The following is a 21,392-nucleotide window of genomic DNA, read 5'->3' as shown; positions in this document are numbered from 1 at the left end:
GCCCAACAGGTTTCTGAGATCTTGGGGAGCCAGATACGTGCCCAATGTCACTATTGCAGACATACAAGATTGATCCTTAATATTCCTCCTATTCTTCCCTCCCCATAACTTGGCAAAGGAAAAACAGGGGTCACAGCACAATTTTACTGGTCAACCACTTTGAACAATTTTGAAATGTATGGCATTTGCTAACAGTAAAATTACAGCTCAAGGAAATCATTGTAAGGCAATTTGCTGTTTGCCTGAAAGAGAAGTGTGGCTGTTGAGTTCCATGCAGCTAAAGGGGAAAAGCTCTTACACGGGATGCTTGGGATAAAAATAAATAAATACATAAATAAGTTATTTAAAAGGTCAAAATACATGAGCCACCTTCCTCCTTAGAAAACCCTTTACAGTCATTGGGAAGGAATTCAGACAATCAATCTATGAAGTTCACCATACAGGCTCAGATGCTTTACTGGCCAGAAAGATGCAACCGTCATTTTGTTGCTGTAGGGAACAAAATAAATCGAGATGCAGAAGTGGCTCGATAGAAATGTTCCAAATTAATTAATGATGCATAGAAGCCACCGTACATGCATCCTGTGGAAGAAGAGACAGAAAATCCCAGGGTCCGTAATAGAACCAGTGTTCTAAGTACATGCCATCAGATGATCTTGTCCTTTTGTACCATGGCAGAGTTCATGCACTGAAGCTGATCAATAGGTCAAAGAGTCAGTTTCTTCCAAAGCTTCACCATGCAAGGGCTGAGCTATGCAACAAGGTGCCAACAATCCATTTCACTACCTGTTAGTTAATTTATAGTTTGAAGAAGTCTTTGTCCAGGACAGGTGAAAAATGGAGAGGAAGAACAAAAATTTTCCTTTCACTATTCATCGGCATGAGGAATAATTCATATTGAAGGGAACGGTAAATTCTCAGGTTTGTGTGTGACAATCCAAGGAGCTTTAAAATTTCTTTCCCGATGGCACACGTATCTACCACCACTGCTTGTGGAAGTTACGTGTTCAGGAGGGAGACGGGACTCCCTAATCAACATTTAGCCAAATGGTAAGGAATCAGTGAAAGGTGGTTGGTTTACTGAGTTTTCTTGTCCTCTGGTGGAAAGTAAGGAGGAGGAGGAGGCTGGTCCTAAAATGAGAAGAAATGCACACATGTAACAAATATAGCTAGAAGTAAACACTAGGGACGTGTACAACTTGACATGTTTGTTAATAACTTTGTTGAATATTTTAACAACATGTGTGGCATGCTTTATCTATTTATTTAGATGTATATCCAGCGTGGTGTACTGGTTAAGAGCGGTGGTTTGGAGTAGTGGACTCTCATCTGGAGAATCGGGTGTGATTCCCCACTCCTCCACATGAGTGGCGGACGCTAATCTGGTGAACTGGATTTGTTTCCCTATTCCTACACATGAAGCCAGCTGGGTGACCTCGGGCTAGTCACACTCTCTCAGCCCCACCTACCTCACAGGGTGTCTGTTGTGGGGAGGGGAAGGGAAGGTGATGGTAAGCCGGTTTGATTCTTCCTTAAGTGGTAGAGAAAGTTGGCATATAAAAACCAACCCTTCTTCTTCTATCCCACTCTCTATCCTGGTCAGTTTAGTAGTTCTTTCCATTGGATTCAATGGGATCCCTCACTCCCAAGTTTCAGGCCCACAGGAGAAGATATCCCCATTCTAGATGCAGCAAAAGGCTCTACATTGCCTGCACTAACCATTCCCATCTAATGGGGATGAAAATCTTAGGAACTGTATTTTCATTTGAACACATGAACACCTGAAGCTACCTTATAGTGAATCAGACCCTTGGTCCATCAAAGTCAGTACTGTCCACTCAGACTGGCAGCAGCTCTCCAGGGTCTTAGGTAGAGGTCTTTCATATCACCTACTTGCCTGGTTTCTTTAACTGGAAATGCCGGGGATTGAACCTGGGACCTTCTGCATGCCAAGCAGATGCTGAGCCCCAGCCCCTCCCCAATTCATTTATTCCTATACTGCTTTTTTCCCTACTTGGGATTCAAAGTGGCTTAGAAAATCTCCCCTTCTCCGTTTTCTTACAACAATAACCCTGTGAGGTAGGCTAGGCTGAGAGTCTGAGACAGGCCCAAGGTCGCCCAGCGAGCTTCCATGGTAAAAGTGGGGATTTGAACCCAGGTCTCCCAGGATCCTACTCCAGCACCCTATCTATTACACCACACCAGCTCTCACCCTGTATCCCTCACCCAAGAAATCTACACTGTCAACTCCCACGGGGTCCCCATATTGCCAGCCAATAAAATTCTCTCTTATAGAACAAGGATATGGAGAAATTAGGATGACACTTTCCTCTGTCCTTCCCCCACAAGGACCCTGATGTGGGTCGGAACAAGGGCCCATTTTTAAACAAAAAGTTAGTGCTAAATGCTACGCAAGTAAACACACACAAGGTTTTCAGCATTTTTCTTCTAACCCCTCAAACTTCCTGGCTTCCATCAAGGAGCAGGCTTGCTTGAAGAAAATTTAATTGTTTAAAAAGTCAGGCGCAGAAGATCAGGAATGAAATGGTGCAGGTTCTACCTCCCTTCATCTACCTGCTCTACTTTGCATGTGAATAGGCATGATGGGGCCTGACCCCTCATGGAAACAAAGTACACAATAATGCCAACCGGGGATGATTCTGCATGGCGGAAGAATCAGGTCATTCTTCCGGGTGGGTATGCTTGTCAGGCCTCAATTTACTGATTTCACTCTTCCCCCCTTATGCTGGATGCTGCTCAGCCCTGGCTGAATAAAAACAGCATCAGCTAATGATAGGTAACAGAACTTCCTTGAATGCTCCTAAATCTTGAGAGGTAATTTCATTTGCATTAGTCAGTCTTCTGAGCTTAACAAATGGGGCATATTTGGGCTGCAATTGGATTAGTTACATTCTGAACGCAAATCCCTAGTAAATGCACAGTCCACCCCTACTCAAAAGACTCCGCTCCCACTAATCGTGGAATCAAATTTAGTCCTTCAAACACTCTCCAACTTGTCAACGCAACTTCAAGGCAACCTTTTAAAGCTACCTTGAAAACTGCTTCCTCGTTTACTTGGGGCCTGAACTTGGAAGTTCGAGAAATTAGTTCTACCAGGAATTCGCAGACGGAACTCGGTTAAGTCACCACCTTCCAGCTTCAGTTCCCCACCCATAAATGGGAATCACCCATTTCACAAAGTATATGATATTAAATTGCATAGATTTGTCCCCACCAGAAGTGCTACTGAACTATTTAGGCCTGGTGACAGAGTATAAAACAGGCTCTTGCAGTGAATTGTCTTGCCCTGCAGAACGAAAAGAAGCCGTGCTGCTTTTGTCACCAAGATGTATTTCACGAGATCCACTTTCTGCTTCTATTAGCATCTAGTGCATTGATTCCTCTTGCCCTTTCTTGCAGCGCTCACATTAATTTGGTTTGCTCACTGACGGTATCCTTCTAGCATTCAGGCTAACTGATAATATATGGCTGGATGGGATGCCTAAAAGCAGATTGGGAGATTGGAGGTCTCTTTTCATTGCTAAGGCAAAAATCTTTGATGACTGACTACAGGAAAATGTGCAGCACCTACCATGGGCATGTAGACATTGTGTGGGTTGCCTGGGTTGTAATAAGCGCTTGCAGCAGCTTCGGCAGCCTTGGCTTCAGCTGTAGGAAAAAAATTAATACAGGTCAGATAAGATAACAGGTCAGCATCTCATGAGAGATCGACTGAACAAACACAATAGCCAGCACGTCACAGCTCTGCTGTTCCCTCCACAGCTGTCCAGGTCTCTCCCCAAGATGAGAGGGGCTGTGGCTCAGGGGTAGAGCATCTGCTTGGCATGCAGAAGGTCCCAGGTTCAATCCCCGGCATCTCCAGTTAAAGGGACTAGGCAAGTAGGTGATGTGAAAGACCTCTACCTTGAGACCCCGGAGAGCCGCTGCCAGTCTGAATAGACAATACTGACTTTGATGGACCAAGGGTCCGGTTCAGTAGAAGGCAGCTTCATGTGTTCACGAGTGCTGTCCCTTCCAAGCCTCTTGTGGTACAAGGCAGCTGATGCAGGCATTGATCCCTCCCCCAGATTATCCTGGATTCAGCTGGGTTTCAACCTTTTTTATTGTTGAGGATCACAACGGTTTCCATCTTAGCTGGCCTATCCTATCCTATCCCTCCTCGCCTGGTTACCCTGTTGTTGTTATCTATGTGAAAGACACAATATTGAATCTTGTAGAATTTTTCAACAAAATTTTAGACTTGTAAATAATAGGTTTTAAGTATAATCTATTTGGCATTGTTATGATGTACTGTTTGCTTAAATTGTTATTTCAGGTTGTGAGCTGCCCGGAGCCCGACTCTGGTGGGGAAAGGGTGGGACAGAAATCAAATTATTTATTATTTCAGCCAGGCTAGGCAGCTGGTGCCCTCACTCTCCCATCCTGACCTAGCCATAGTGATCCATGCAACGGTCACCTCCAGGCTAGATTAATGTTACTCACTTTATATAGGGCTGCCCTTGAGACTGATCCGGAAACTTCAGCTGGTACAAAATGCAGCAGCGAGGGTCCCAGTAAGGACTGAGAGTGCACATTCAGCCGATGCTCTGACGATTGCACTGGCTCCAGGTGGAGTACCAGATCAGGCTCAAGGTGCTTGTTTTAACCTTTAAAAGCCTTACAGGGTCTGGGACCATCATATATGAGGGACCGCCTCTCCTGGTACGCCCCCCAGAGAGCACTACACTCATCAAGCAACAACTTACTGGTGGTCCCCATCCTGAAGACCGTTCAGCTGTCCTCAACCAGAGCCATGGCCTTTTTGGCTCTGGCCCCGGCCTGGTGGAACTCTCTTTCTAGTGAGACCAGGGCCCTGCGGAACGTATCCATCATGGTCCTGTGCACTGATAAATAAGTGTCATTTGACTGATCTGATTTTGTTATTGGAATTTATTGCTGGATTTTGCATTGGAATTTTAACTATATGTTGTTGTTGATGTATTTATATAATGCTGAAAGCCACCCTCAGCCTGACTTGGGTTGGGAAAGGGTGGGGTACAAATTGAATAAATACATAAATAATAAATATGTTGGGGGGTGTAATGTACCTCGACCCACATTACTCGGTTGGCTTATTTAAAAGGGTGTGGAGCCCTTTCAGATACAGAACTGGCCTTGAGCTTACTTACCACTGCTAAATTGGCAAAAGCAGCACAATGAAAAAAGCCAGAACCTGCTTCAGAGGACGAATGGTTCCATTGTATGGGGAATACTGTATTAGCTAAATTGATATATCAAAGAGCCAGATGAAATTTTTTCAGTATTCAGATAAATTTACTGAGCATTTATTATTGTTCATAATATTGTGGAATAATAAGGCAAGATAGATGGGAGTTTCCTTATGCATTTTATGATGCCTCGGTTTCCTTCTGTTCTTGGGAGTAGGAAATGTGTTATGTTATATATGTTTTATTATATTATACTATAGTACTGTGGAAAAATCTAATTTAAAATGCTGGGCTTTTCTTTTTTTGAGGGAAAGCACGAAACGATGACCGGGAGAGTGGATGAGATGCAAGGAAGAAGAAGAGTTGGTTTTTATATGCCGATTTTCTCTACCACTCAAGGGAGACTCAAACTGGTTTACAATCACCTTCCCTTCCCCTCCCCACAACAGACAGCCTGTGAGGTAGGTGAGGCTGAGAGAGCTCTAACAGAGCTGTAACTTGCCCACGGTCACCCAGCTGGCTTCGTGTGTAGGAGTGGGGAAACAAAACCAGTTCAGCAGATTAACCTCCGCCGCTCATGTGGAGGAGTGGGGAATCAAACCCGGTTCTCCAGATCAGAGTCCACTGCTCCAAACCCCCTGCTGCCACTGCTTCTCCACTTCAAGGCATGGCCTTCCCCCACCACAGCCGCTGTTCAGCATTGGCCCAAGTCTTCCGACAGGAATCCAGTTTGTTCCTCAGAAATGCTTGAAAAGCCCCTCCCTCCCAGCTCTTCCCCTATTTGTCTCACTCAGCCTTGCCAGCAAAACAAAAACTTGCCCTGTTCTTCTATCCTCGGAAGCCCTGACAAGCTCATCCCAGTGGAAAACAGAGCTCAGTCTTTGCCTGGCTCGTGTGTTGATGGAATTGCTCTGTTTTTCCCCTTTCCTTATTAAAATCTTTCGTGACGATACCCAGACTGGAAAAAAAAATCTCTATTTTGCTTAACTGCCTTTGCAAAGCTGGTGGTGAAGGAACAACCATTCCTTTGTCAATGGAGCAGGACAGCTCTGCTTTTAGAAACAGATGACTAACATGAAACCTCCACTGTACCATTTTCAGCAACTCACCCTCTGGGGGAAAGACTGCACCGTGACATTATAGCTTTCCCCAGACATAAGCCCTTTTCTTGAAAGGATTTTAAATAAACCATGGCTAGGGCTACTTCATAACAGCCCTGTGACGCAGAATGGTAAGCTGCGGTACTGCAGTCAAAAGCTCTGCTCATGGCCTGAGTTCGATCCTGACGGAAGTCAGTTTCCGGTAGCCGACTCAAGGTTGACTCAGCCTTTCATCCTTCCGAGGTCGGTGAAATAAGTACCCAGAAGCTGGGGGTAAAGTGTACACAGTTGGAGAAGGCAAACCACCCCATAAACATAGTCTGCCTAGTAAATGTTGGGATGTGACGTCACCCCATGGGTCCGTCTAGACATAAGGAAGAATTTTCTAACAATTAGAGTGGTTCCTCAGTGGAACAGGCTTCCTCGGGAGGTGGTGAGCTCTCCTTCCTTGGAGGTTTTTAAGCAAAGGCTAGATGGCCATCTGTCAGCAATGCTGATTCTATGACCTTAGGCAGATCATGAGAGAAAGGGCATCTTGGCCATCTTCTGGGCAATGGGTGTGTGAGGGGGAGGTAGTTGTGAATTTCCTGCGTTGTGCAGGGGATTGGACTAGATGACCCTGGTGGTCCCTTCCAACTCTATGATTCTATGGGTCAGGAATGGCCCGGTACTTACACAGGGTGCTTACACCTTTATCTTTTAGGGCTACTTCAAATGTGGCAAAGCTGATGAACGCAGCGAGTCCTGAAGTCCTTGCCCAGTCCTTTCATATTTCAGATCTCGACATTGGGGGAGAGTACATACCTGCTGGAGTGGAGGGAAGGTCCGGGCCAGAGGCGGGTGGCTCCATGGGCCCAGGATAGGGAGGTGGAGGAGGCTGCATGTATCCCATGGCTCCATCTATGGGGGGACCAGGATAAAACTCGGCTGCAAGGCAGAAAGGAAGGCTCAAATAACGAAGACACAGTCAAGGCCAGGCAGACCTCAACAAAAGGGTAGAAGAAGAAGAGTTGGTTTTTATATGCCGACTTTCTCTGCCACTTAAGGAAGAATCAAACCGGCTTACAATCACCTCCCCCTCCCCACAACGGACACCCTGTGAGGTAGGTGGGGCTGAGAGAGCTCTAAGAGAGCTGTGACTAGCCCAAGGTCACCAAGCTGGCTTCATGTGGAAGAGTGGGGAATCAAACCAAGGGTCTCCAGATTGGAGTCCACCGCTCTTAACCACTACACCATGCTGGGTATGTTTTCACATTTTTATAATTCACTCTAGTTGCAGAACATTCCACTTCCAAGACTCACCAGGAGGCGGTGGTGGGTAGGGATACCCTGCAGGAGGGGAAGGGTACATTCCATTGGCAGCCAGGGGTGGAAAGGTATAACCCCCATTTGGCATGTATGAGTAACCATAAGCTCCGTTGGGAACCTCGCCTCTTGAAGCTGCAAAACAAAGATAAGCAGATTCTGTCAGAGACTGCCAGCACTACCCATGACAGTCAAAGCTATTATATGGCAACAATTTGGGCAAATATGAATTCACGGCTACAATAACAAAGCACAGGGCATACAGAAGGCAAACCATGTCTTATGAACACAATGCAATCTTCATTCGTTCTCAGCTCCTTCCTGTATGATGCTCAAACTTGGTATTATGGATTTGGGGATCTGGTAGAGTGGGAAAGAAAGATGCCTTCTGTAATGTAACTGGGGCTGCCAATAGGCTTGCAGAAAAATGGCCTGTCCATTTAAAAGAGGCTTAGTGTGTGGAAACAGGCAGCTGAAGCTTTTCATGGCAGCAGGTAAATAGCATTGCATGCTAAATAATATCCCATTAAAGTCCAGGATATTTTTCCCCAAGCAGCTGGCAACCCTACATGGAAGATGGTCTGGCTTTTCCCTTGTGTTAATGCAGGCGGGACTGAGTGATGATGCGGAAGAAAGGGGGGAAAAGACAGAGTAAAACGTATTTAACGTTTTAATAAACATTTATACCCCACCTTTCCCCATGGTTCAAAGCAGCTTACAGTAGTTTAAAGCATTTAACAGATGCCTGCCATTCGAACTCCCTCAAAGGCCCTGGAAAACAAGCAGGACTTGCAGTGCCTCCTGACGTTCCATGCACCGACTACAAAGTTGGAAGCAGAAGACGTGAGAACTGCAGAACCGGCTAGATTTTATGATTGTCAGCTACCTGGTACTTGGAGTGGCTGTCTGAAGCTATGAGGCCAAGTACTGGTGAGCATGATAATGAGAAGGAAGTCTGTGATGCATAAAGGAGCTGGTAATATACACGACTGGTCTGTTGATCGTCAGCTGTTCCACGAAACAACTGATCATTAACAGAAAATATCTATCCCAGATGCTGACTCCGATTGAAGGAACCTATTTCTCTCTCTAATGTAGACTAACAAAACGCTGTTGAAATCAGGGTCCATTAAAAAAAATTAAACTTAGAGCCTAACTCTATATGAGATGTAGAAAAGAGTAGGAGTCCAGTAGCATCTTAAAGACTGACAAAACTTCTGGCAAGGTGTGACCTTTCGTGAGCCACAGCTCACTTCTTCAGATACGGCTAGAATGCAAGTGGCAGAGTAACATGGCCACCCATCGTGATCTATATATGAGTTCAAGTTCAACTTATTATGGTCATTTGCCCAGCATTATAAAAATACAGAAATGCATATCCTCAGCCTTACCAATAAAGACAAGGCAAATTTAAAGACAAACCATAGGAATACTATGATCTATATAGATGGACAGTATCCCATGATCAGATCACCCAGTTCGCTCGCTCTCTTTTTTAAAGTTAAAATCAACCACAGAAGGCGAAAATTGGATTGAGGTTATACAGAGAGGAGGCAGGGTTCATCATCTTCTCTCATGCAGATTTCTGATACAAACTCTGCCCCCAAACTGCTATTTGCCCCATGAGGAAAAACATACAAGTACCATACAGGAACTCTATGTTTCCCCCAAAGACAGGAAACCCTCCCAGGATGACCTCCCGGCTTTTCCCGGTGGAGAGATGCCTGCGCAGAGGATCCTGTGTCTTGTCTTGTCCCTATCCTTATAACCAGCAAAGAATCTCCAGACCTTTGTCTGAGTTTAGCTGAATGATTGGTTCTTGTAGGTTATCCGGGCTGTGTAACTGTGGTCTTGGTATTTTCTTTCCTGACGTTTCGCCAGCAGCTGTGGCCAGCATCTTCAGAGGAGTAACACTGAAGGACAGTGTCTCTCAGTGTCAAGTGTGTAGGAAGTGTAATATATAGTCAGGGGTTGGGTTTGAGCTGAATCATTGTCCTGCAAAAAGTATCAAAGGTAATGTGCTAATCATTGTCCTGTAAGTATCAAGATAATGTGCTAATGAGGGTGTGGTATGTTAATATGGAACCATTGTATCCTGAAGTGATCTGTTAATGTGTGAAATCCAAAGCTAATCTGCATGGCTATTGTGGACTGTAGACTTTGTTAGTCTTGAGAAGATGTGGTTCACAGATCCGTCTTGCATGGTCCATTAATGTTTTGATTATTCCTCTTTTCTGTCAGGGTGGTGGTTGGAGCTTTTGTGTAAGTAGCGATCTGTGTGAGTTGGTTTCCGGTAGACCTTGTGACCTAACTGAAAGTTTGTTTTACGGATGACAAGGGTATCAAAAGAGGAATAATCAGAAAAGAGGAATAATCAGAAAAGAGGAATAATCAAAACATTAATGGACCGTGCAAGACGGATCTGTGAACCACAGTTTCTCAAGGAAGAAATTAATCATCTACATCACGCACTGCTAGCAAACGGCTATTCCAGAAATGAAATCAGAAGGGCCATTAAACCAAACAAAAATCAGAAAACTCAGGAAAAACAGACTCCCATAGGAAAGATATTCTTGCCATTTATTCAAGGAGTCACTGATAGGATGGAGAAACTTTTGAAAAAACATAACCTACAAACAGTGTTTAAACCCACCAAGAAAATACAACAGATGCTACGATCAGCAAAAGACAAAAGAGACCCCCTCACCTCTGCAGGAGTATATCGTATACCTTACAGCTGTGGACAAGTTTACATCGGGACCACAAAACGCAGCATACAAACAAGGATAAAAGAACATGAAAGATACTGCAGACTTGGCCAACCTGAGAAATCAGCAGTGGCTGAACATGGACTGACACAAACAGGACACAGGGTCTTATTCCAAGACACTGAAAGACTGGACAATTCTACCAACTATTTTGTCAGATTGCACAGAGAAGCCATTGAAATTCATAAACATCAGCACAACTTTAACAGAAAAGAAGAGAGTTTAAGAATGAATAAGGCTTGGCTTCCTGTCCTGAAAACCTCCAGACTAACAATAGCCATGCAGATTAGCTTTGGATTTCACACATTAACAGATCACTTCAGGATACAATGGTTCCATATTAACATACCACACCCTCATTAGCACATTATCTTGATACTTACAGGACAATGATTAGCACATTACCTTTGATACTTTTTGCAGGACAATGATTCAGCTCAAACCCAACCCCTTTCTGACTATATATTACACTTCCTACACACTTGACACTGAGAGACACTGTCCTTCAGTGTTACTCCTGTGAAGATGCCTGCCACAGCTGCTGGCGAAACGTCAGGAAAGAAAATACCAAGACCACGGTTACACAGCCCGGATAACCTACAAGAACCAATGAACTCTGACCGTGAAAGCCTTTGACAATATTTTAGCTGAATGAGCGTCCTTATTTTGAAAAAAAAAAGCTTCGGTACCTTGAGATGCCACTTGAAGCATACGCTGTCCAAATTCAATAGCACCTCCAGCTGAGAATGTTATTTTGAATGTTACAGATCCTTCCCAACCACCTAAAGAGGAAAAGATGAAATAGTATGCAGGGGAAGAATGAACTTCTATTATCGTGAAGATTGTTGTTGTAATCCAGAGATTCTTCTCACAACCCCACGAGCTGTGCCCTGCGCTATTTGTCTTCCAAGGGTGCTTTCACAAGATACAAAGAACTCTTACAAAAAATGCTAGTGCAGTTTATAATGGAGGCAACACCCACTTTAATAAAAAAAACAGTCATAACTTGGCTAATCTACATTATTTTTTAAGCACAAGTCTTCCTGTTCCTACAAACAGATGCAGTCTTTTAAAATGTACAGTATAAATAATCATTTAGTGCCCCTGAAAATAAAGAATCCAGGTGTTACCATCCCTTATCTACCCACTTCTCTCCCTCCAAAACCATGCCTACTCTCAAGAAATCCCAATATCCAGTTCACAAAAACTGAGCAGGTACATGACAATTATAAACATCGGCTTAAATTTCTGATTTGTGTAATATATTATAAATACAGAACTGTAACTTTGTGGACGTAAAACATGAATTGTCCTTGTCTTGCCTTATATCTTTAGAAGCCTGTAAGGGGTGGTAGGACTCAGATCTCCCAAAGGTACATTAATCTGAAGCACATCCCGCTTAATAAGGTTAAGGGAAAAACAAAGGACAGCAAAATTCACTCTGTCAACCGCTAGCAGGCCAAAATACCAAGGAGATTAAATTTCCCTGGGTCAGCATGGGCTAATTCAGCAAATCCAGTCAGACAGAAAATCAGCTACTGTTGCTAGGTAGCCACTGAAATGTGACGTAAAATAAAATGAGTGGTATGGCTACCTACGAGCGGTATGGCTACATATATTATAAGGGTCAAGGAAAACGTCCCAGGTTAGAAAAACAGAATTATTGGTGAAAATGTGGCTTGCAAGAATGGAAAAGACACATATGTTTACTCATAGCGCATCACTAGTGCTACAAGAACATTACAGTGGAAGGAAGGGCTTCTTCGACCAATGGAAAGGCTATGCAAGGAATCATGGGACTCACATAGACAAAAATCATGAAGGGTGGTATTGCACTGACAGGGGAATCTGACAAAAAAAAATGGCTCTTCTTCCCACTTGTGCCAGCAAAAAGCTGACAAGGTCCAACCCTAAGTGTTGTTATACTCTCCAGACCTGTAGGGATATTTTCTATTATTTTATTAGCTTTTAATTTAAGGTCTAAAAGTACAGGAAAAATGCTATTTATGCACTGGTTAGTAGTTTCCCAGGCTATATAAAACATATATACATATAGTTTGGTCTTGATGTAAACAATTATTAGGACAAAGTGAAGGTAAGCTTATTGCTTGTTTCAGAATTGTGGCAAACCTCTTGACCAAACCAAATTATTTGATCAATTTATCCAGATAACACGCGGGCTCTTTTTATAACCAGAGTTTTTTCAGTGATCTAGACTGGTGAGTGATAAACTAATTTATTTGGAACATTTTTATGTTGTCTCTCCCGGAACTTGCCCGAGGTGGGCAGGAACTGAGATAGGTTGTGATGAAGGGAAAGGGAGAGGGGGGGGGGTCAAGGGAACAGAACAAAGCCAAACCAGAAATTCCACGAAAGCAAAGGAGTTCTGGGCATAAAAATGAGTATGATCAGATACCTCCCAAAACATCTGATCTCTCCCCATTTGATTTCCATAACAGCATCAGCTGAAACAGCACAATCTCAAACATTTGTCTCATTGAAATGGTTCCTTTGTATATGTTCTATTATTTAAAATATTTCTCTCCCACTCTCAGTTCCAAAAACTCATGAGGTGGCTTACATTAATAAAACCGTGTTGACAAGATAAAATCAGCAGTATGCCACTGTTGCCACTTGATAAAGAGGGCTTCTCTTGATCCCTTTCAGAAGAGCAGCGAGCCGCTGAGGGAAAGGAAGTGGTCAAATGGAAGGCTTTAAGAGGGGAGTGGACGTGTTCATGGAAGAGTATTCATAGCTACTAGTAAAAATGGATACTAGTCATGATGCATACCTACTCTCTCCAGGATCAGAGGAGCATGCCGAAGACATTAGGTGCTGTGAAACACAGGCAGGGTAATGTTGCTGCAGTTGTCTTGTTTTGCGGGCTTCCTAGAGGCACCTGGTTGGCCACTATGTGAACAGTCTGCTGGACTTGATGGCCCTTGGTCTGATCCAGCATGGCATTTCTTATGTTCTTAGATGACCTCACATAACTTGCTCTTATGCACAACTCCGACTGAGGGACTGATCGGGTCCACACTTAACATTTAGTTTCAGCAATGCTGCAGCATCAAAAGCTTCCAGGCTACTCACTGGGTCCAAATCAACTTCCTTTTTAGAAAAGCGGGATAATTTCTTGATGAGAGAGAGAGATGGGGACTGCTAATATAACTTCTGGCAACAGCCTCTCTTTCCAGCACTGGAGGAGCAAACACCGTGCAAGTGCTTTCCAGTCAATTAAGCAGGAGGCCTGCAAGAAGAAGTGGAGCTGCACAGCTAAACAAGATAAGGCTGCAGCCCAGAGAAGGCTCTGGCTATAACTGAATGACCCCTCTTAGATCTTCTGAGGCATGGCTTTGCTGTTTGCCTCAAGCCATTTAAGGATGCTAAGTGGATGAGATCATTTGGCCGATTTCACTTTGATAAATGGCATGGGGGAGATGAACTCAATTTCTGCAAAATATTGCTTCATTATAACTGTAAAGGGAGAGAATTAGCGGGGTGAACCCTTTCCCTTACAGTTGTGTTATTAAAAAAAAAGTTTTTAAAAACTTTATTACGAGTCACTCTGATAACATCTAGATCAGCTCAAGGCATGATTGGATGTTATAACTGCAAAAGAAAATCCCAGCTCTGTTTACGTGTTTACAATTCATTCTCCGCACAATCTCAAGTCAATCCTTGAAGCACTACAACAGTGATATTGGGGCTTTCACAGAACTAAGAGTTTTAGCAAAGGCGTGGGTTAAAGACGGTGACAGCAGGACAGAGGAAGATAGACACAAAAGAGGGTACAGTGACTCAACTACTAACTGCCTTATGGGGTGAAGGTTTGCTGCCCCTCCTCCATGTTGCCACTTATTACTAAAGGCAATAGCAAAGGAACGGCAGCAAGACCAGTAATGGAACGTCTACCCAGCTGCTTTTTCGATCCCACTGTCCTTTGAATCCACAAGAACTAGAAACATGGTGGCTCTTTTTCATTGAAATGTAGATGGTGTCTTCATGTAGTCAACTTAAGCAACAGAAAACATGCTTCTTTCCCAACTCGCCTTTCTTTTCTAGCAACTGGATGTAAGAAATTAATAAAAATTATGCACTCTCAGAACAAACTTGGCATCATCCAATTAAAATGTGGTGGCAGCAGACTCAGACTGGCCAAACAGAACAAATGTTTGCCACAATGCATGATTAACCCAAGCAGTTCACCAGCTCATGAAGCTGCCTTATGCTGAATCAGACCATCGGTCCATCAAAGTCAGTACTGTCTACTCAGACTGGTAGTGGCTCTCCGGAGTCTTTCACATCACTCCCCACAATGTGCTCCTAGCACATTGTTTAAAACTACGCATTTATATCTACAAATTTATGCCCCAAAGCACAAATATTCTGGGGCCACACAATAGAGGCTACTTTACTGTGCTTTTATCAGACCGTGCTACAATTTTTATGCCCTTAAGAAAATTGCCTGTGATGCTGGAAACAAAGTTGTCCTATATTCACAGAGGCCAAAACTCTTTGTCAGCTCCCAGATTCTTTACCTTGTGGCACATGCTTGTGATACTAAATGCATGAAAGCAGAATAGCTTCTGAAGGGAACATACCTCCTGCCTCTGCCTTTATTGAACCTTTGATGTAATTTGCTCCAAAAACTGGCTGCTTGATCTCACAATCTTTCATCAAATAGAAAGGCATCATGAAAGACTGCATTGGATCTTTTCCTTTAGACACAAAGATTACCTGCAGGGGAAAGAGGACACAACCGTCAAAGTATATTTAGAAAACAAAGTTACAAGTTACTGCTAGAAGAAAGAGCTTAAAAACTAAAAAAAAGTCCGGCAAGGCAAAGCATACATATCACACTCCTGTTAGAATAACAAGAAGCCTCTCATCCAAATGACACTATGAAACAGCAGTTCTGTGCTAGAAACTCACGTTAGCTACCACTGCTTTCTGCCCTTCTGCAGAAAGCGTCAGAGCTCCTACACAGCTTTAATTGATATATGAAGCAAACATGCACAACCCTTGAAAAATCTACCCACCACCACTCTTATAAATAGCAGGAAACATGCCCTCCCCATCAGCACTATTTTTCTACCATTCTGCGCCACTGTCCGGTTCACAGTATGCTTCAGTTAGCTCCGCCTTAACATGAAACTTCAAGGAATGAGGGTGCTGGAAAAGTAATGGGATCTGATAATAGGCCACAGTTTTCTTTCCAGCCTCCACAAAGGGACGGAAGGGTAGTTGGAGGAGACAAAAAGAGATGCCCAGGCTGGGCTCTCAAACACACAACCTTCATGAATAGCAAGGCGGCAACTACCGCGTATGCCTCTTCTGATTTTCAAGGCTAGTATAATCAGATGATCAGCTAAATGAAAAAGCCAGCCACCTTTTCTTCAAAGAAAAGGCGTAAAAAAAACACCAGTCATTCTGCTCCCAGCAAGAAAAATAACCAATCACTCAAGTTCTATCACATTAAACCAGGTTAGAAATTTCCTAGACTTTCAAGAACAAATTACTGCTGGTTCCACGAGATTTCCACCCCCTCATACTGGATCTATATACATAAAGTCCTTGCCTACTTACACGATATGGGGTCAGGAAGACACTCCCTTTCTTGGTCCCTTTGAATGCATCTGGCATATGCTCCATATCATGGAATGTTATTTCAATGTGACTGTAAGTCATTAAGACACTACATACAAAGAAAAGAGAGGCCTGTTACTTGGATGTATTCCTCAGCAACGGTTTATATGAAGGACAGGTCATCTTACCCTTACCCGCCCCAGGTCTTAGAGATCTGTACATCTTTGCAATGATCAGATTTATGCTCCCTTCCGTCCACGTTGCTGAAGACATGTTAGCAAAACGATAACTGGTTGCTAGGCTAATCGAAGCTCTGTGAACAGACTGAAGCTGAGGAGGAGAACTGTCACAAAGCTGACACACCATGTCATCAGCAGAGCTGTGGCAAAGCCAGCCTTCTTGATGCAGCCGGACGGGACTTCTCAGCCTGCATTTCCAAGGCCTTATAAACTGAGCAGTTATGTGTAGAAGTGCGTATAACAACTGGAGGCCTGGACGAAATAAGAGCCTCCATACTCTGTTACAGCACTGTAAGAGAATTCCTTGTGGTTTTCACTTTCAGGGTTAATACTTCAATATATCGAAGCCTAAGGCAATATGAATTCACATACACTTCAATCACCTTTGGTTCTCTGCTCAACTACATGGCTGACTGGGCCAGCATAGTCTGAACATCTGGTTTCTCCCTTCAGGATGGGAACACTCAGTAAACTAGAGAGCAATTATGTGAGGAGAGGAAAGAGATAGGTAGCAGCCTTTTTCAGGGATGCTTTCTGTGCTCTGTGGGAAACGGTCAAATTGATGCACCCTGAGTGTGCAAAACAACTCTACAATTTTCATTTAACCCCTGTAAGAGATTGTGCCATTCTCTTCCCTTTACTACTCTGACAAAATGAACCCTTGTTCCTTTTCTCCTTTGTTCTTGGGGAATGCAGGAAGAATCCTTCTGGATACAGATTGCTGGATCCAACCCTGTGTCAACAATTTAAAGCACAAGCTTTTTACAGTACCCTGCTCTTTGCTTGCTCCTTCATAGTCCCATAATACAAATTGATATTGCCAAGAAATAAAGGCAATTGGTTCCCAACTGTGGGAGAGTAGAGGCCAGCATTAATTACTCCCACTTCTAGTACCTAAAAAAAGCTCGGCAAAGGTTGTGAAACATTATACGGGAAGTGATCTACAAGATGTACAGGTAGGATGAGGTGTGAAACCCTACACAAGGAGAAATCAAGAAAGCTAGATGAAGCTAGAATGCAACATCAGCATAGTAGGTCATCTTGCGAGATAGATGTGCGCTTCCCAACTGCTCATGATTCATGCCATTCCACACACCCTGGTTCCTGCTTCTTGGCCCTTTGGCTTTACTACAAGGCTGCCAACTCTGGCTATGCCTTTGCACTGACCTGCTATCTGTATATTGCCCCCTATTTCTTAGTTTGCTTCTGCGTGTCATGTTTCCACGGGACTCTATGTGAGGTGAACCATGCCACTTCTCCACCCAAGTTTGTCTTGATTCTGCACAGACTACTATGGTTTGCAGCTAAGAATCTGCCAGATTCTGGATATGAAGTAACTTTGGGAAACAGCTTGATCCGGGAGAAAATAAAAGGCAAACAATTGCATATATTTACTTCATTTCCATCTCACCTTTCTCCCCAATGGGGACCCAAAGCAGTTTACATCATTTATCCTCACAAAAATCCTTTGAGGTAGGCTGAGAGTGTCCAAAATCACCTGACAAGCTTCCTTGGCAGAGTGGGGGTCTGAGCCTGGGGCTCCCAGATCCTACCTAGTCCAACACTGTAACCACTACACTAGATCTGAATAGCAGCTAAGAATGGAACTGGCATGTTCAGCCTTCCTCCAACTAGTAGTTGCTGAGGATTCAAAACAATCCACAGAACAACTATCTCCATCATACCTTACTTGCATACTTCCCAAAAGTAGTCAGTAGGTATTGCTGGAGGCAGTGCTAGATTCAAGGGACTTTTAGGGCTAATCCAGTGAAACCGTTTCATTATACCAGTGACAAGCACCCCAAAAAGTGCTGTTTGGGTTAGCCTACCAACCACCAAGGAAGTTATTAGGAGTACTTTTCAACCCTGCCGTACTTCTTAAATGTAGTCTGTGGTTGTTAGCTTGTTTTGCTGGTTCTCTGCATTTAAACTAAGTTATATTTGCTTAGCCCTGACCTGGATGGCCCAGGCTAGCCTGATCTCGTCAGATCTCAGAAGCTAAGCAGGGTCAGCCCTGGTTAGTATTTGGATGGGAGACCACCAAGGAAGGCCAGGGTTGCTGTGCAGAGGAAGGCCCTGGCAAACCACCTCTGTTAGTCTCTGGCCATGAAAACCCCCAAAAGGGGTCGCCATAAGTCGGCTGCGACTTGACGGCACTTTACACACATATTTGCTTAAGTATTGCTGACGTTCTTTGTAAGCCGCCCCACGAACCTCTCAACTATGGTAGTAGAAAAGAGCAAGAGTCCAGTAGCACCTTAAAGACTAACAAAAATATTTTCTGGCAGGGTATGAGCTTTCGTGAGCCACAGCTCACTTCTTCAGACACCTGTGAGCTGCGGCTCACGAAAGCTCATACCCTGCCACAAAATATTTTTGTTAGTCTTTCAGGTGCTACTGGACTCTTTTTTTTTTAAGGTTTATTGTTATAATTAAGGGGATACAAAAGGGAAAAGAAGGGAAGGGTAAAAACCGTTTGATACACAAAAACAACACAGCAGATTCAATGAAAAAATAAACTTAGTCGAATACAATACCCTATAACAAGCATGAATATTAATCAAGTAAAATAAAATATGTCTGAATGTGTAATTGTAGAAAAATATAAAAATCGATCAGATTATCTGCCAATTACATAATAAAAGTATATTATACCGTTTGAAAACCCAAGGTGCTACTGGACTCTTGCTCTTTTCTACTACTGCAGACAGACTAACACGGCGACCCACTGTGAACTCTGAACTATGGGAACGGGGTAAAAAAAAAAACAAATATCGCACATGCAATGACAAGGGGCTGAAACCTACGCAGGAAGAGACTTCGGAGTGAACCCACCCCCTGGCCAAAGACCACACAGGTGTTACTAAGTTAATTAGTGAGTTATAGTAATTAGTTTTTTCTTAACATTTTTATATCTTACCGGAAATTTTCAAAACTGTCAGACACTTCTGCGGAAGTCGGGTGATGGGTCACTGTTGTGGGTGGAGGGTTTAATGGGTATCATATTAGATTATATAATTGTATAATTAGGAATGTATTAACGAGTTTATATAGATACTCATCAGGTTTTTTCTTTTTAGATATGTTTATTCCTTTTTTTTAACTTTTTATTATTGTTGTATTTGTTTGATTTGTTTTATGTTATAAAAATTTAATAAAAATTTATATATATATATATATAAAAAAAGACCACACCGGTGCGTGAGAGTCAGAGAAAAACAGTGGCGGGGAGGCAGGACGGGTCACCCCCCCTTCTCACCCCGCCCCTTGGGGAGGGGCACCTGAGGGCGGGAGAGCTCGCTGGGAACCACCGTCCGAGGGAGGAAAGGCGCAGCCATCGCCCCGCGAACACAGCCGCCGCAGCCCCCTCCCAAAACCCGCTCCTTACCTCTCGCTGTTATTGACGATGACGCCGCCCTCTTCCGAGTGGTTCCTGTTCAGCGCCATGTTCGCCGAGCCGCGCCAGACCTCCCGCCCCCCTCCCTACGCCGGCCCAACTCGGAGGGTTGACGTCGCGAAGCTACCCTGCGCAGCCGCGGCGACGAATTTCCGGCGTAACTCAGCTCCAGTCAACGCCGGAACCGGGGGTATACTGCAGGAAGGGAGAGGTGCATGATGGGAAATGTGGTTTATTGCCGGAAAGTAAGGCCGGCGTAGGGAGCGCTCTCCATGATCGACCCCAATGGGAGGAGAGAGAGAGAGAGAGAGAGAGAGAGAGAGTGTGTGTGTGTGTGTGTGTGTGTGTGAAGTGCCGTCAAGTCGCTTCCGACTCATGGCGACCCTATGAATGAAAGTCCTCCAAAATGTCCTATATTTGACAGCCTTGCTCAGGTCTTGCAAATTGAAGGCTGTGGCTTCCTTTATTGAGTCCATCCATCTCTTGTTGGGTCTTCGTCTCTTCCTGCTGTCCTCAACTTTTCCTAGCATGACTGCCTTTTCCAGTGACTCTTGTCGTCATTTTAGCTTCTAGGGTCAGTTCAGGCTTGATTTGATCTATAATCCACTGATTTTTTTTTTTGGGGGGGGGGTAGTCCACGGAATCCATTACACACTCCTCCAACACCACATTTCAAAGGAATCTATTTTCTTCCTATCAGCTTTCTTCACTGGGAGGAATAGGAAATGGGAAATGTCTGGTAATTAAGGGTTTAATCCTAAAACTGGGAACTGGGAAGGGCAGCCATGAAGGAGCTAGAAGAGATTCTTAAGTGTAAGGATGTGTCACTGGCTACCACGATCACGTTAATTCATGCCATCGTGTTCCCTATTACTATGTATGGGTGTGAAAGCTGGACGATGAAGAAAGCTGATAGGAAGAAAGTTGATTCCTTTGAAATCTGGAGTTGGAGGAGAGTGTTACGGATACAAATCAGTGGGTTCTAGATCAAATCAAGCCTGAACTGACCCTAGAAGCTAAAATGACTAAACTGAGGCTGTTGGACTTTGGTCACATTATGAGAAGACAAGAGTCACTGGAAAAGACAAACATGCTAGAAAAAGTTGAAGGCAGCAGGAAAAGAGGAAGCCCCAACAAGAGATGGATTGACTCTGTAAAGGAAGCCGCAGCCCTCAATTTGCAAGATCTGAGCAAGGCTGTTAAGGTTAGGACGTTTTGGAGGACATTGATTCATAGGGTCGCCATGAGTTGGAAGCGACTTGACGGCACTTAACCCACACAATCCTAAAACTCTTACGTGAGAGTAAGCCCCATTAACTAGAGTGAATAAGCATACAGCATGCTTAAAATACAGCTGTAAGCATTTCTACCGATACTGTTCGCTATTAAATAGAAAGCCGCTACATATACGGGACGTGTGGTTTTAAAAGCAGGTTGCATTAAAACAGGACTCGAAGAAACAACTGACGCCTTACCTCATACATATATGCAGTCTGAGCTTAGGTACAGTTACTCAGGAGTAGGTCCCAATGAAGCAAGTGGGATTCGCTACCAACATTTCATAGGATCGAAATTCAGTAATTCGTAGATAGGGTTTGTGCAGGACGGCAGACCAACAGCGCATTCCATAAGGAGAGTTACTCTAAGCCCATTCATTTCAATGGGCTTAGGCTGGAGTCTCCTTAGGAATGCACTGTAATCGTTCCTTCCACTCCTCTGACCAGGGCCGGATTAAGAAATGCTGAAGTCCTAAACTATGTTAAATT

At 43.8% G+C, this 21,392-nt stretch overlaps 1 protein-coding gene across 2 annotated transcripts; it reads right to left on the bottom strand.

The window, feature by feature from the left end:
• Positions 1-1,051: 1,051 nt before the first annotated feature.
• WBP2 (WW domain binding protein 2) lies at positions 1,052-19,700 on the bottom strand. Of its 2 annotated transcripts, none has more exons than XM_056859750.1 (8): positions 19,618-19,700; positions 15,991-16,099; positions 15,006-15,141; positions 11,091-11,183; positions 7,631-7,768; positions 7,133-7,255; positions 3,593-3,669; positions 1,052-1,131 (listed from the first exon to the last, which is right to left on the bottom strand). In XM_056859750.1, the coding sequence occupies exons 1-8, from the start codon at positions 19,674-19,676 to the stop codon at positions 1,078-1,080; spliced, it is 789 nt and encodes a 262-aa protein (XP_056715728.1). In that variant the 5' UTR covers positions 19,677-19,700; the 3' UTR covers positions 1,052-1,077. The 2 variants fall into 2 exon arrangements, with proteins under 2 accessions (XP_056715728.1, XP_056715737.1); XM_056859759.1 differs by having other exon boundaries at positions 1,062-1,125.
• Positions 19,701-21,392: the final 1,692 nt, after the last annotated feature.

Source organism: Euleptes europaea, chromosome 1 (genome assembly GCF_029931775.1).
Source record: "Euleptes europaea isolate rEulEur1 chromosome 1, rEulEur1.hap1, whole genome shotgun sequence".
Taxonomy (NCBI): Eukaryota; Metazoa; Chordata; class Lepidosauria; order Squamata; family Sphaerodactylidae; genus Euleptes; species Euleptes europaea.
Note: the sequence above shows the minus strand (reverse complement) of the source record. Positions and strands in the feature narration are given on the sequence as shown.